This window comes from Peromyscus leucopus, chromosome 19 (assembly GCF_004664715.2).
Source record: "Peromyscus leucopus breed LL Stock chromosome 19, UCI_PerLeu_2.1, whole genome shotgun sequence".
Classification (NCBI taxonomy): domain Eukaryota; kingdom Metazoa; phylum Chordata; class Mammalia; order Rodentia; family Cricetidae; genus Peromyscus; species Peromyscus leucopus.
In genome coordinates this window covers 70,177,173-70,192,901 of record NC_051079.1, presented here as the reverse complement: position 1 = coordinate 70,192,901, position 15,729 = coordinate 70,177,173, and the positions used below count along the sequence as shown (strand labels likewise).

At 50.7% G+C, this 15,729-nt stretch overlaps 1 protein-coding gene across 7 annotated transcripts in view; it reads right to left on the bottom strand.

Moving 5' to 3' along the window:
* Positions 1–572: 572 nt before the first annotated feature.
* LOC114696273 (myelin basic protein) overlaps positions 573–15,729 on the bottom strand; it is a 112,832-nt gene continuing 97,675 nt past the window's right edge. The window contains exons 6-10 of one of the 7 annotated variants that reach the window (XM_037197221.1): positions 12,397–12,501; positions 10,316–10,351; positions 9,886–9,918; positions 6,397–6,519; positions 573–2,104 (exon numbers count right to left, since the gene is read on the bottom strand). In XM_037197221.1, the coding sequence (XP_037053116.1) occupies positions 2,060–2,104; positions 6,397–6,519; positions 9,886–9,918; positions 10,316–10,351; positions 12,397–12,501 (342 nt within the window). In that variant the 3' untranslated portion in view covers positions 573–2,059. The remainder of the gene's footprint in view (positions 2,105–6,396; positions 6,520–9,885; positions 9,919–10,315; positions 10,352–12,396; positions 12,502–15,729) is intronic. The other 6 variants (XM_028873889.2, XM_028873890.1, XM_028873891.2 and 3 more) reach the window with 6 other exon arrangements.

The following is a 15,729-nucleotide window of genomic DNA, read 5'->3' as shown; positions in this document are numbered from 1 at the left end:
TAGGCTGGCCCAACATGTCTCAGAGAAACAGATTATAATGCTAAGAGCAAGCTTTCCCTCCTACAGCTCACAAATGTGATGGTATTCCATAGCCTGCCTTGGAAAGCTCAGAAATGAAGTCAGTAGCTCTCTCAAAAGCATCATGAAATGGGATTTGGGGTAATCCTTCAAAAAAAGAATTCTTGTAACCAAAAGCAACTGCAAGGAAAAAAAACCCACAAAAAACACACAAGGGGGGGGGTGGAGAGAAGAGAGGAGGATGGGAGAGATGAATCACTTATTGCTGTATCTATCAGGGGTAATGAGTGTGACCTGCTCTTCTAGCACAACGGCTTTGGAAATGGTCCTCAGAGTGACTGAAAATCCTTTTCCTGTGTGCCATGGATTACTGTCCCATGTCACCTCTACTCCATCCACATGGCCTCCTCAACATGGCCCTTGAGGTGTTCCCCTAAGGTCAGTGTGAGGCAACTCTATGCTCCTGACTGAAGGACAATACTATGTCCTGTGATGAGACTGTGCTCTACATGGGCTGACTTCTACAAGCCAGGACGTAAAATGAGACATCTATGCAGAGATCATTGCAAGTTTATTATTTTATTTCAATATTCAAGAACAGTGGGGGCTCCTGTCCAGCCAGTCTGCAGTGTCTGCTGTCTGGATGAAGCCACGAGCAAAGACGTTCAGTCACATCGGAGGCCGAGTGCTCCTGTGGGAACGATCTGGAGGGTTTACTTCTGGAATTTTCTTCCCTGCTTTTCTCTTACCCTCACGCTATTGAGGCTATGTATTAATTGATGTTATCTTAAACCCACACTATACTCAGAATTAGAACAGATTAACAAGATGCATGTTGGTTTACATCAACCATCACCTTCCTTCCAAGGATGACGGGGCCAGTGTGGGGCACTTTGGAAGGTCTATAAAAGACATGCTAAATCAAAAGACATTAGTCAGTAGGTTAGAGGGATGGAGAGGTGTCCAAGGACATTAGAAGAGTGGGATTCTGAGCTCCTCATCCCTGAAGGGTCGCCCAGGCCAGCCCTGAATCCAGGGTAGCGACTCAGTGACAGGCACACTCTTAAATCAGCTATGAGTGAGTCGTTTCTAGGAGGTGGGGGAGGTTATCTTTTCACTGAGGTTAGTGTGTACCAATGGGCACTGCCATGGCAGGCTGCCACTGGCCATCCCAATGTGAGTGGTGGCCAGAGGGACACCGAGAGGCCACCAGAGAACTCCTGCATTCCCACTTCGAGATGCGCCATATCCTTGGACTCTCCCTGGGCTCTGAGAGGAAATGGGGTTCTTAGAAGCACCTGCTCTGAGGAGCCACCGAGGAGAGATGGTGACATTTGGTGGCCACACATGACATCTCCAGCGTGTTCCCCTAAGTCCCCATTTCCTGTTGGGGCCATTGCCCAGCCCGCTCGCCCCTTTCCTTCCCTCTGCCACGCTCGAAATCAACTGGTGGGGTGCAGGGAACAGCTGGCCTGGAAGCGTCCCCAGGGTCACCCCACTCTGGACTCTCACAGCTGCCCAGCCTGCGCTCACATACCACAAGCCCCCCGTGTATAAGCCACTCCATGACTGTCTGATCCTGTTAGGAAAAACAAAGCTCTTTAGGGGGAAGAAAAGAAAGGAAGCCTGGACCACACAGTCCCCTGTGCCACGCTCTCTGGCTCCTTGGCGGTGTGCCTGTCTATCCGCAGTGCCCACGGAAGCTGGAGGGGTGCGCCTCACCGTGAAAAGAAAGTCTGAGGATGGAGTAGGGGGTGAGCTTGGGAGGGTTTCCGTGCACTTGGACCTCCGGAGTCGACCAAGGTACACGGGGAACGAGGCAGGGCCGAGAAGACCCCGAGGAAACTCAATCTTCAAACGAAAAGGGACGGATTTAACCAGCCGGGGTGCCGCGAGCCTGGCCCCACCACGTGCGTGGCTCCGCGGGATTAGGAGCGGGTCTGCTCTAACTAGCTAATTGGTTCAGGTAGAATTAAAAGTTTGGGGCAGTTATATTAAGAAGCCGAGGGAAGGATTCGGGAAGGCAGAGCAGGCAGGACTTTCAGCGTCTCGCCATGGGAGATCCGGAACGGCTGTCTCTTCCTCCCTGGGAAAAGGAAAAGACAGGAGTTAGGCTGGCGCCCGTGTGGCCTGTGGGATGTCGCTTCCCCTCCACAGTGCTGGTTCTGTGACTGTCCAGTCACACGCCGTCCGGCCAGGCCTCTGATGATGTATCTGGGAGTCGTTTTGACTTCTTTTTTGAAACTCAGTCGCTGAGCACCTGCCTCCAGCAGAGGTCCCTCCACCTGATTTCCTTCTTGGACTTGGAGCCGACCCCTGAGTACACGCTTCTTTTGCATGTGAGCCAAAAGATCAGAGAGGAAGAGTCGTTTGCCCAAGGCCAGCCTTGGGAGTGAGGAGTGAGGGCTAGAGCCAGCAAGGTGGGGGTACCTTTGCCTCCATGTTCTGTTTGGCTTTTTTTTTTTTTCTTTGTCTCTTGTACCTCCTGGCCTGTCTTTGGTGGGCTTTAGGCCCCGTAATTGACTCATTCGTGCTCACCGGGTAAAGGTTGGCTTGGACTTGTGCCTGGAGACATTGTCTGCTGAAAACATGGGTACCTTTGTCCCCGTGAGACCCGGCATCCTCACGGGAACACTCCAAGAGGCAAAGGCTCCCTTTACGCACCTGGAAATAAGACTTGGGTCCCAAAGACAGGGTGACCCACATGTCTCTCCAGCCAGGTGCTAGCTGCCACACCAAACTGGTAAATCTGAGCCCCTCCCCCAGGGCCGGCTGGCAAGCAAGAAGCAGTGGCAGCAGTGGTGTTAAGAGCCAGGGAACCCTCTGAGCCCGCGTCCAGCCCCACTCACCAGCCTGTCAGCCCACCACGAGCTGTCTGAGTAATACGTCTTCATTACAACCACATGCACTGGAAATCGTCAAGCTTCCCTGATTTACGTAGAAATTTAAAGCCGTCTACAAAGCTGTTTACAGAGAGAAGCCTAGGGAAGCTGTCGAACCCATTTAAGAGATGCGTGTATCACACACTCATGCCGCCAGCACACAAGCGGCAGGCACGCCTGAGTGGAGCCGTGGAGACAGTCCCACTTCACGAGTCCTGTCTTTTTGGAATCACCCATGGCCATGCATCTCATCTCAGAGCAGGGTCAGGTTTCCTGAGTGGAGCCACTGAGCAGGCCAGCCCTCCTACACCAGGTCGGTTCTGCCACACTCCATGTGTCTAATGCTCCCAGAACCCAGGGTGAAGTGACTAGTTACGTAGAGGATCAATCTGTGCTTCCCAGGGGAGTGTGGTTGCTGAGACAGCTGCTAGCATCTGGAGCAGGAAGCCTAGGGAAACTTAGTCCAGGTTAGCTTAGAGGTCATTCGGCGCAGGTGACCTTCTGGCTGAGTTCAGAGGTCACTGGAGAAAATTCCTTTCTGTACCCTCTTTTTAACCTTCAGAACCCAGGCAGTGGGTCAAGAAGGCCCACTTGGTATAGAATATATTTTCTTACTAGAATCTGCTCTGGGGACTGGGAAATGCCCACACTTAGCCTGGCACAGAAAGTGGGTGTCACCTGCGTTCTGCTCACATCACAGGCGTGATGCTTTCTTCCTGACTAACTTTCCTCAGGCACATGGGTCTCATTGAGCAGCATTACAATGCCTAGTCCATAGGCCTTGGAGTGTATGGGCTCAGATAATCATGCACCTGCTTGATGAAGACTCAGAAGCCCGTGCCTGCCCTCTGTGTGGGCTGACCATGGACACATCCTACCAGTAAATACATGCACTGAACAGCTTGGGAATTACCTCAATGAGCGTGTGTTACAGACCCAAGCAGTCATAAATTGTGAAACCTTGATGTGGTAGTTCTCTTAGGAAACATACACCCTAGATCAGAACCTTTACATACCCCATCGTCAGCTGTGGGTTGACAGATGGTCTGAGAATGGGGGTCGTGTCCCCATTCTTATCAGAGACAAAGACACTAGAATCTAAAGTATGAAAATCCATTCCCCCAAATACGCGACCTCCTCAGTCACAAAGCACAAGAGGTGGAAGGAGAATGTAGGAGGGCATCCCCAACTCACCACCCAAGGCCAGTCTGTGGGGATGGCACAGCTGGTGTGGATGCTGCAGCCCAGCTGGTGTGGATGCTGCAGTCCAGCTGTGTGGATGCTGCAGTCCAGCTGTGTGGATGCTGCAGTCCAGCTGTGTGGATGCTGCAGCCCAGCTGTGTGGATGCTGCAGTCCAGCTGTGGGGATGCTGCCATCCAGCTGTGTGGGTGCTGGAGGCTGGGACTCAGCACAGACTCCTGCTCTGTTCCTTGAACCACCAGTCACCTCTGCCTGGATACTGTTCTACAGGAACATTAATGTTTCACCCAAGAAAGAAGCTGGGTATGGTGGCACCATGGTAGGTGGCACCTTGAGGTTTACACCTGCAGGGGGGACTCTGGTTCACAGGCCTCTGGGTTCCCTGTTGTTCGTCTTGGCATCAGAAAAGAAACCAGCTGTGGATAGCAGAGAATGACTAGTGTGTTCGCTATCTGCCCCTGTGACGTCAGAGCTCAGAGACAGGTCTCCTCACTCAGACGGAGTGAGAGAGAATGGTAGCTGTGGATGCCATTCTAAGAGGCAAGGGGGCTTCTTAGGCAGTGGCTCTTAGTGCCGGGACTGTCAGGAGCCTGGACTCAGGGATAGCACGTGCCTCAGAGCCTTGTTAGCATGGGAAGCCACCTCCAAGAGCTGCTAGGAAAGACACCCTGCTTGTCTCCAGCCCAGAGGCCCTGTGATGTAGACTCATAACTGGGGACTCAGCCATGCCACCAGACCCCTGGACCTTTATAAACCCCAGTTTCTCCTGTGTCAGCCAGCCCAGAGACTCTGTAACCCAGGTTCCACTTCCCTCACCTCTGCTGAGGCACGCAACCGTAACCCTGACACCCGAATGCAGGCCTCAGCTGCCATCCGGTCCCTGGAATACCCTCAATGAGCATCAGACTCAAGGATCCCCTTCTAGGGGCTCCCTCTTTCCTGCTGGGCCAGCATGTCAAAGGCAGCTCAGTGGGTCGCCTCCTTCTCCCAGAACCCTCTGAAGCTGTCTCCACACCTTCCTGCCTTTAGTGCTTCTCCTACATGTATGCTGGCTCTTCTTTTGTAACTTAGCCACATCTCACATCCCTACTCTAGAGGTACAACACCCCACACATGCTTCCCAAAGCATCTCAGCCTCTTTCCTCTACAGAATGTCTTCCCTTGAACCGCCGAGCTCCAGGGCACCTGGATTGGCTTCTCAGATTTGAGAGGTCTTGGCCCTGCCTGCCATGTCTCTAGGCTTCCTCCTTCTAGGAAGGCAGCCCTGGCCCAGAGTATCCTGGCTGTCCTGACAGTGGTCACCTTGACCACTGGGGATTCAGAGTGCCATAGAATTGTTGAGAGAGTAGCTTTCATTAGGGGAAACTTGGGACTTGGTTCAGAGTCAAAGCCTGGCCTGGGCACCCACGTTCCTCCAGGATAGACCTCATCCTTGGTGTTCCCTGGGGAGGATACAGGACACCTCTGAGCTCCAATCTTCACTTCCAGGTGACCATTTTAGAGTCACACTGTGAGATTTTCTGGGCCAGGCCAGCACTGCGTTATATAATAGCTACTGCTTGGCCTGCGGTGGGACCACACTCCTGCCAGGGCCCTCACCAGCACCTCAGCAGATATGAGGTAAGTGGGCACATCACCCCCTAGACAATGGATAAGGAAATCATGTCTCAGAGAAGTCAGGAGTTGAGGCCACAGACTAACAGTGGCCCGGGCATCTATCACTGGGCTGCATGATTCTGGTACCTATGCAGCTCATAGCGGGCCCTTTCCTGGGTCTTCCTGGGGCCCCTTGAGTGATTCTAGTCAGCCTTCCTAAGGGGGCTCCTATCAGCCATTTCCACATACAGGTGCCACTCATTCCCACCTAGGCCCTCGGCTGGGGACCCAGGTCAGTGTCGCACCCGACTTCCACCTCTAGGGAGAGAAGAGGCAGAGTATGGGCTCCCAGTGAGGCCCAGGAGATAGATGCCTGTGCTTTGCACAGTGGCCTCCTTTAAAAGGCTCTTGGCTCCACATTAATTCTGAGGAAACCGAGAAGAAGGCAGAGCTATGTTAGCTAAGAACAAGGGAGGGCAAGATGTGGGTGTGGAGGAGGTGACTGAGCCTTTGGCTAAGCTTAGTTGGGGGATTCTGGAATTTGTCTTTCAGTGATACTCTTCCTGGCCCCTGGCACCACTCTGGGGTCATGGTTTCGCCTGGGGGAGTGGGGCACAGTGAACCCGGAGCGTGGTTCCAGGCCCCCATTTCCCACAGAGGTGCCCGGGTGTTTCCCCATTGGTAGAAATGTTACATTACCAGCTTAAAGATTTTGGAAAGCGTGCCCTGGGCGTCGTAGGCCCCCTTGAATCCCTTGTGAGCCGATTTATAGTCAGAAGCTCTGCCTCCATAGCCAAATCCTGGCTTCTGCCCCTCGGCCCCCTGCAAGAAAAGACCAGAGCTCAGTGTCTGCTCACACCTGCCACCACCAGGGCCTAACCCAGGAGGACTTGAACCACCAGGTGGCGTCGGTGAGTCATCCAGGAGCCAGAGCAGCACGGAGCTCTGATGGGGAGGGGCTGGAGAAGTGCCTGTCCCCAAGTCCATCAGGGGGTGTCACTGGAGAAGAGAGGGCTCAGGGCTGGGCCAGGTAGTACTGTGTGTGCAGAGAGGCACAAGTGTCCAACTTTACAGGCAGCTGCGGAGCTCTGTCCAGGGCATCTTGGTGAGGAAAAGACAAGCATCTCTCTCAAATTCCCATCAAGAGCCTCCGCCCTCATCAGAGGAGGAATCACATCTCCAGGAGGCCCCCAAAGGTGCTGGAGTCCAGGGGCGAGGAGGGTCACCCTGTACCTGGCCCTCAGGTTCGTGTCTGCTGGTCTCACACAGCTCGGATTCTGCTCACCCGTGCTCTGCCGCCTCTGTGGCCTGGGAGGAATCATCTCTGGACTCTGTGAGATTTCCCTTTCCTACAGTAAAAGGCTGGTTTCCCAGTCTCTGGTCCGGGGCAGCCTCTCTATGGTGGCCTTGGTGAGACCTAAATTCAGGCTCCTATTTGGTGCCACGGGCTGCTGGCACTGTGCAGGAAGCAAGGGGCACCTGGTAGCAGCTCCTCCCACTTTCTAGGTGGCTGACCTTGGGCAGGTGTGGGAGCCTCAGTTTCCCGCATGGTGGGGTTTCTACTGCTCTTTCATTCACAGGATGGGCAGAGTCCCAAGTGCCCACCTTTGCACTTGTATCCTTCTGGAACTGGCCACTGAGGAGGACAGGCACCCCTTCCTGCCTCCATTGGTCCACAGCCCCCTCACACTGTTGGGATGGCCACCCCCTGTGGGATGCAGCAATGGACAGTGAGGACTGGGGTAAAGTCCCTCTGGGTCCCAGCACTGGCCTATGCACACAGAAGGGTGCCTGAGGTCGGTTTGAGTGGTGACACCAGCATTCTGGGTAAGGTCTTCACCCAGCCCCAGTGTGCGGTCCTGGAGGTTGACCAGAAAGACTCCCCCTGCCTCACAGAATTCTGCCCTTGAGGCAGAATTCAAGGCTTTGCATTGGGTTTTGACAAGAGGAAACAGGAAACCAGGGGTCGCCAACCTGCTAACTGCTAACAGCTCCGGCATCAGAAGCAGCCCACAGCCTCAGCATACTAGCCTCGCTGACTCACAGAATCCATGAGTCAATCCAGCTACCCGCCATCTTAGACATGCTGTGGACGGGATCAAGAAGATCCCAGGCTCTTCCAGGCAGGCCATGTGACCTAGCCTCTCCTATTCCAGCTACTTATATATTTTCCCTCTCTTTGGTCTGTGTTTGGGACAGATAGCGGTCCCCTAGCTGCCAGGGGTCTGTCAATGAGGTAAGGGAAGGGTCTTAGTGGATACTTGGGGCCAGCCAGAGACACTCATGTACCCTGGAAGCATCTTGGACACATGGGTTCCTGCACACCACATGGAGGGGTTGTGGCTGTCAGGAGTGTGGCACGGAACACACAGGCAGCCAAGTGGCAGGAACACAGGCTTCTCTGGGTGAATGCTGGGTCCTTTTCTCCCAAACCAAGAGTTTCTGCGACCTGAATTCGGCTGAACTTCCAGACCAATAATGCAGAACTTCCCAGTCCCTTTTGTCTTGGAAAGCCTCGACATTGTCAGGATACATACAACAGGGATATGAGAGAACAAGAGGGAGTTTCTGAAACGCCAGACAAGAAGGCCATCCTGAAGACAGACAATGAAAACCTGGAAGAACTTTGGACGAAGAGAGACCCAAGGGGACATTGAGAGACCAAAGCTAGAGATGGCAGAGATATTTGCCAAGGCCTCTCCTGTTTGCTAGGGGGTCAAAGAGTCCCCCAGGACCAGGATGAGGTGTCCTCTTCCCACGCCCTCACATCCAGTCTTTGTACGCCGCGACAACCCAGACTTAGAAAATTAAGACAGGAATAGCAGCAGCTAGAGTAAGAATTCTGGGTAAACAGACGTCATTCCTCATATCATTTTGTCTCCTGATGGCTCAGAAAGTCAAAGACAAAAAGAGGCTGTGAGTGGGGTCTAGGTAGACGCCTACCTTACTGTCACCAGTTCTGAAGATTTGCCATGGGAGGAAATAAATCAGGTCCAATGGGCATTTACATAAAACATTGCAGCGAACGGTTCATAGTTCAGTGTGAGAAAGTGCTGGAATGTGGCAGGAGCTCCGTGGAATCTGCTGTCTTTCGAGCAATCCTTCCCTCTTCTTGTTTTATCTTTGTTTTTTGAGACAGCGCAACTCTGTGGTCCCCCCTACATAGGCTCGCTTTGATCTCTTGGCAATCCTCCTGACTCTGCCTACTGAGTTCTGGCATTACAGGTGTGTGCCCTGCGCTCGCTCGGCTGTCTGTCTTTTTCCTACTGCTGTTTCTATCCATCCCTCTTTCTTCTCCCCCCCTCTCTCCTTTCTCTGTCTCTCTCCTCCTCCTCCCCCTTCACTCATTCTCTGTGTGTTGATTGGCTGCCACAGATGGCCTCTGCACATACTATTCACTGAGAAACAACCTCTCACTGCCCCCTCCCCCTCTGGCTAACAGGCTGGTGTTTATGCATCTATATAGCTCTGAAAATGACAGCTATTTACAAGGAAAAGAGCCATATCTAGTATCTGCTAGCAGCTGGGGTCAATATATTTGGTTAGGATTTATCAGTAAGCATTTTAAATTGGCATAGACATCAGGAGTCGCTAATATTTAGAAGCCAAGCCATTCAACCAATTAAAGCCTTCATTGAAACTTTGCTCTTGTGTCTAAAAAAATCTAGGGCCCCCAAAGGAATCTTTCTTGGTGGTTCATTACCTCAGTGTTAGCACTACTAACACACAACAAAACACCAAATCCCCTGGACTGAAGGGCAGGCGGATGCTAGAGATAAAACAACAGGGTTCGGCGTCTCTTCCTTTAGATCAGCAGTATTGTTTTAAGGGGTGGCCAGAGTCGTTCTGTACTTGGTCTGTGGGGACTCGATTTTCCCATCACAGGCACTGGAGAGGAATTAGGGATTTTCTCCAGTGTGATGTGGCTCTTCCCTGGGAAGGCGCTCAGAACCCTTGTGGGGAGGAGGTACAGGGCTTGCCAGTGCCTGGGGCTCAGCCTGGCAGCCATCCACACGGAAGGGTTTCGTCCCTGCCCTGAAACAGAAAACAGCCTGTCAACTGTGGTTGGCAAGCTGGGCTGGGCAGGAAAGAAAAGGCGAGTGTTAAGCAACAGAAAGAACTTAAAAGTCAGTGGGTTGTGCAGGCTGCAGACGGGGAGGAAGCAGAGGAAATTCAGGCATCACCTACCCAGCTAAATCTGCTGAGGGACAGGCCTCTCCCCTGTGAGGAAGAGAAAGAAACAGTGACGAAAGAAACAGTGGCGATGTGGAGATGATCACCCCGGGCCAAGTCCTGAAACCAACAGGAGCAACCAAAATGGCATGCCTCCCGCAGCGGGAGCAGGTTCCCTCAAATACGCCAGATCCAGGGTTTGGCAGGGCCATCTGCACTTCCAAAGCCAGGGTGTGACTTCTGGCTCCGGGGACCAGTGCAGGGATGCACTGATCTTGTTAACACAGCTGGAGACCCGCCACAACTGTGTCTCACTGGGAACCTCTGGGAGCAAGATTGTGGTGGATTGATTCAGAGAGCCCTGAGCCCAGTTCCATTCGGAAGTTTGGATTTCAGGGTAATCATATCAATTGATTGACAATGATCAAAACGTCTATGGTCTTACCTTTCCTTGGGATGGAGGTGGTGTGCGGGGTGTCACCTGGAAGACAGAGAAGTGTGGGCAGTCCCACTCTCTCTCAGAGGGTCCCACCAGTTTATGTCTACAGACATGGGTCCAGTCTATTAGGTACCAGACACTAACACAGGCCTCTATAGTATACCCTTTCTGGGGATGGACATGCTGCACTCACTGATACTCACCTTCAACCTGATGCCTCATTTTAATGTGTCTGTTTTACATGTGTGGGTTTGTCCATGTGAGTGCAGGTGCCCATGGAGGCCAGAGATGGTATCGGGGCTGGAGTTATAGGTATTTATGAGCCACCCAACATGGATGATAGGGATTGAACTTAGATCCTTTGCAAGAGCAGTGTGCTGGCTACTTTTATGTCAACTTGACACAAGATAGAGTCATTTGGGAAAAGGGAATTTTCAATTGAGAAAATTCCTCTGTTAAAAAAAAATTGCCTGTAAGCAAATCTGTAGTGATTTTCTTAATGACTGATGTGGGAAGGTCCATGTAATTGTGGTTGGTGCCATCCCCAGGGGAGGTGGTTCTGGGGTCCATAAGAAAGCAAACAGAGCAAGCCAGCAAGAAGCGTTCTTTCATGGCGTCTGCTTCAGTTCCTACCTCCAAGTTCCTTTTCTGACTTCCTTCCATGATGGTGGTGATGGAGAAGTGTGAGTGAAATAAACCCTGTCTTCCTCAAGTTGCCTTGGGCCGTGGTGTTTATCACCACAGTGAGAAATACAACTCAGGCAGGTAACACGCTCTGTTGATTACTGAGCCATCTGTCCAGCCCCTCATCATTAGTTTCTCATAAACTTGACTGTGGTGGTTTGAACGAGAGTGACCCCCCCATAGGTTCTTCTATGTGAGTGCTAGGCCCCCCGTTGTTGGAACTGTTTGGGAAGGATTAGGAGATGTGGACTTCTTGGAAGAGGTGTGTCACTGGGGTGGGCCATTCCCGCTTATCATTCTATCACCTATCTATCTATCTATCTATCTGTCTGTCTGTCTGTCTGTCTGTCTGTCTATCTATCTATCTATCTATCTATCCATCCATCCATCAACCATCTATCTATTAACTATCTATCAGTCATCTATCAATCTATCTATGATCTATCAATCAATCTATTATCTATTTACCAATCATCTATCTATCTATCTATCTATCTATCTATCTATCTATCTATCATCTATCTATCTATCTATCTATCTATTATCTATCATCTATCATCATCTATTTATCTCCTCCTCCCCACCTCTCTGCCTCATGGTTGTGTCTCAAGATACGATCCCTCAGCCACTGTCCCGCTGCCATTCCTGCCTGCCTGCTGCCATGCTCCCTGCCCTGATGGTTATTGACTTACCCTCTGACCTGTAGGTCCAAAATAAACTCTTTCTTCCATAAGTTGCCTTGCCCATGGTATCTTATCACAATGATTGAAAAGTAACTAAGACACTTGTTTTGTGGACAAGTTTATATTTACACAGACATTCTAATGAAATCACATGTTTCCCCTACACCCACAGGGCACCCCACCCATCTACTTAGTGTCTGTTATTTAGTACCAGCATTAATGCGATTTGTTATAACTGATAAATACTGGAGCATTATTGTTATCAGCTGGATACCAGAGGGTTCACCCTATGCGGTGTGCATCCTATGTGTATAGACAAACGTCTTGTGTTCTATTTTACAATGCCACACAGAGCTGGCCTAAAACACCCTGCCTTTCTCTGCTTACCCTTCAATCCTTCTGGGCAATGCCTATTCCCATCCTTAACTCTTCTTAGGGTTACAAAGCCTATATTTTTTACTTAAGCATCAACTAGCTGTCTGGTTTCAAGAAAATTGAGTTCTTATTGGAATACATTGTTTGTTACATGGCAGATGCAGCCAAGAGTGTTCTTTGGGACTTGGAGTCCTTGTGACCAAGTTTCTACTGAGGATGGTGTCCCTCAGGCCAGCTACACCCAGAGAAGGATCCCAGGAAGCCACAGGTGAGCTAAGGACTCTCTTGGATCCAGCAACCCTTCCTTTGATGATTTCTTGGTCCCCTTTATGCATGGTCACTTACAATGTTCTTGAAGAAGTGGACTACTGGGTTTTCATCTTGGGTCCGGCCATGCTGTGACTTCTGGGGCAGGGAGCCATAGTGGGTAGTTCTCGATGTGTGTGAGTCCTGAAAGAGAGAAGCGTACAGCTTAGGATGAAAAGAGCTTAGCTGGGCCATGTCTGTCCTCCTGAGGAAAGTGGGTCTCCACTGCATGCATCCTGTGCTCCGGAAGCAGCTGGCATGTCACCAGACACCCGAGTTAGGCATGGGGCTTGCTGGAGCATGCTTGGTAGCATAACCACAGCTTGCCAGGTGGATGCTCTCTATTTCTGAAGCCATCACTGGCAGAGGTCATCTGTTCATTAGCTTTGGAGTGACAGCATCATAAGCTAACCTCTGCCTCGAGTCCCCGGAATTCTGAGTCTGCTGATGTGTGAACATCACTTTCCCATCTTGAGTAAGATGGAAGAGTAATACCTGGTGTGAGTGTGCATCTGGTCTGAGCATTCATCGTCCACAGAACCCAAAGGTTCTAGGTCAGTGGATACAGCCAGTAAGATACCCTAGCAAGCACAGAGGCAGTGATGTATCCCAAGTGAGCAAGAGCTGGGAGGGGAGGCCGAGATGACGGCTTTTGCTGGATGCTGTCACTCAGAATCTGGGCTCAAGCCAGTGGACATGCATAGTACCACAGGAAGAGCCTGCATCCAAGCAGGCATCCTTGGGAAGAAGTCTGTGAAGAGACTTCACAGCACTACAGTTCTCAGGAAATAACAGGGAGTTCGGCAGGAGCCTGCACACGTTTCCTCGGGTCTGCCTGCCTCTGCTGCTCGCAGCTCATGCTCAGAACCACCACTGTGCTTGGAGGAACCTCATCCAGTCATCAGCAAGGGGGAGAGCAGGAGTGATGTGTGCAGCCTGTCTGCAGAGCTCCCAGCGAAGCATCGGAGATGGCAGTCGGGTCACTAGCAGCATCCCGTCTCTCTGTTTGTGGGTTGGGGGAGCCCTTTGAGGAGTTTGCCACTAAAGAGCCAGGAACCACTTCTCTGGAGCTTTTGAGGGTGTGGGTGATGGGCGTGGCTCCGTGGGTGATGACTAGAGTTTCACAGGATGCCGTTGGCCAATTACTCAGCCTTTCTCTGAGTCTGTTATGTCATGATCCTGATTGTGATGAGCTAAACACAGTTTCACCTTCTGTGTTGGCCACCCTGAGGGCCTGGACGAATGTCTACTCCACACCCTTCCTTATAGATAGCATCAGACAGAGCGCTCGTTAGGAGTTATGTGATCCTAGCTGTGGGTTTCCACACATCAAGGTTTGGTCCCTCCCTGTCACTTTGATCCTGTTCACCCACCCCACCCCCGACATTGTCGGACCTTGGACACAGTTCTTGTCCCCCCCCCCCCGGTCCCTCTATTGCACAGACCAAAGTTCACTGCTTCCCAGGGACCACATACCTAATCTGCTAACTCTTCAAGGTCAAACTGCCTTCCCAGCCCACCACCACCTGGCACCTTCTAAATGGCTGCTCTGTCTTCCTCTCCACCCACCCCCATCCTTCCCACCTGGACAGTCAGCTCACACTCTGAAAAACTCTTAAGGTCCATTCTTCTTCACTTCACCTATGTCCAGTGGCCTGCTGAGGATTCAGAATGCCATTCACTCTTCCTTAATGCTGTGAGGGGCCTGACCTTCCCAGACTACCACACATATCCTCTGTTATCCCCTTATCTGCTGGTCCTTGGAGATGTCACAGCGGTAGATCACCAGCTTAGAGAAGCCTCTGCCTAACATGTTTTCTTTATAAGAGTTGCTGTGGTCATGGCTTTGCATCTCTTTGCAGCAATAGAAACCCTAGGTAAGACAGCTAGCCTTTGGGGCGGGACCATGCTAATCTTCTTTGTATCATTCCAGTTTTAGTGCTGCCAAAGCAAATACAAAGGCACTGAACTTCTGGGAGAAAAGTAATTTAAATATTTTAAGGAGCTCAAGAGCTTTGTAGATTGTTTTACAACTCTTAGAGCTATGGAATCTGGGGTCAGGACTGTCCATGATAAGTCAGGGAGTGGCCTGTGCAAGCATCCGCTATAGGCAACTACTGCATGGCCTGCAGAGATCTCTTTTAATGTAGGACCTAACCACGAAGTGGTCTACATGGGTCATCTACATGGCTAACACACACACTGGCTTGGACCCTGACTTGGGCTCTTGGAGCTACACTGTTCCATAGATAATCAGAGGTAGCAATGTCAATATATCTGCTTTGCTATATCTGCAGATTTTTTGAATCAAAAGATATTCAGGCAGTCATCTGTCTATAGAATAGGAGCCATCAGCTAAACACAAACCCCAAATTTAAATGCCGCTAGACCAGTGGCAGGAAAGAACCTGACGAAGCAGTTGTAGCGTTTGGCCTGAGCTGTGTCACAGCAGTAGAATGCTTGCCTAGCACGTGTAAGGCCCTGGGATCCCAGAACAAAACACAGTAGTGCCATGTAGAAAATCTTTAGGCTAGAAACCAGAAAAGAGACCCAAGAAGAGCTGGAGGAGAGGCACTCTGTATCCATGGACTGGCAGACCCAGACAGTAGAGATGCCACATCTATCTACCTATTTAATGCAATTGCCGGTAAGATTTTGATTAGATACCGACAGACTGATCTGGACCTAAACGGGAATGCAAAGGAATCAAAGGAGCTAATCCGCTGTAAAAATGTAGACGTTTCCCAAATCACATGGCTTTATTTGCAAGATTTATTACATAGCTATAGTAATCAAGCAAGGCTTCCCAGACATGACACCAAAAGCGGATTCACCGAGAAGTAGGTAAATTAGACCCCATCAAAGCTCAACACTGTTAACATGAAACACTCTTAGGAGCATGAACAGACAAATGGCAGACTTGGAGAAAACATTTGCAAATCACATGTGAGAAAAAGAATTAAACACTTTTCTTTTTTTTTAAAGAAACACTAAACCTTCAAAACTCAGCAGTAAAAGTTAATTGATTAAAAACTAGACAAAACGCTTCAACAAACGTTTCACCAAAGATGTGTGGAAAACAAATTAGCACACAAACAACAGCTGCTCATACCAACAGCCACCAAGAACATGCAAACAGGAGCCATGAGATGCCACTACTCACCTGTTCAGAGAGTTAAGAAAAAAATGCAGACAATACCAAGTGTTGGCTAGTACAGGGAGCAACTGGAACTCCCATGCATTGCCTTGCGAGTACAAAATAGCACAGTCACTGGGAAAAACAACTTGGTGGTTTCTTACAGCACCAACTGTGTATTTATTGGATGGCCCTGCAATCACATTGCATGCTTGGAAGGATGAAACAGAAATGCT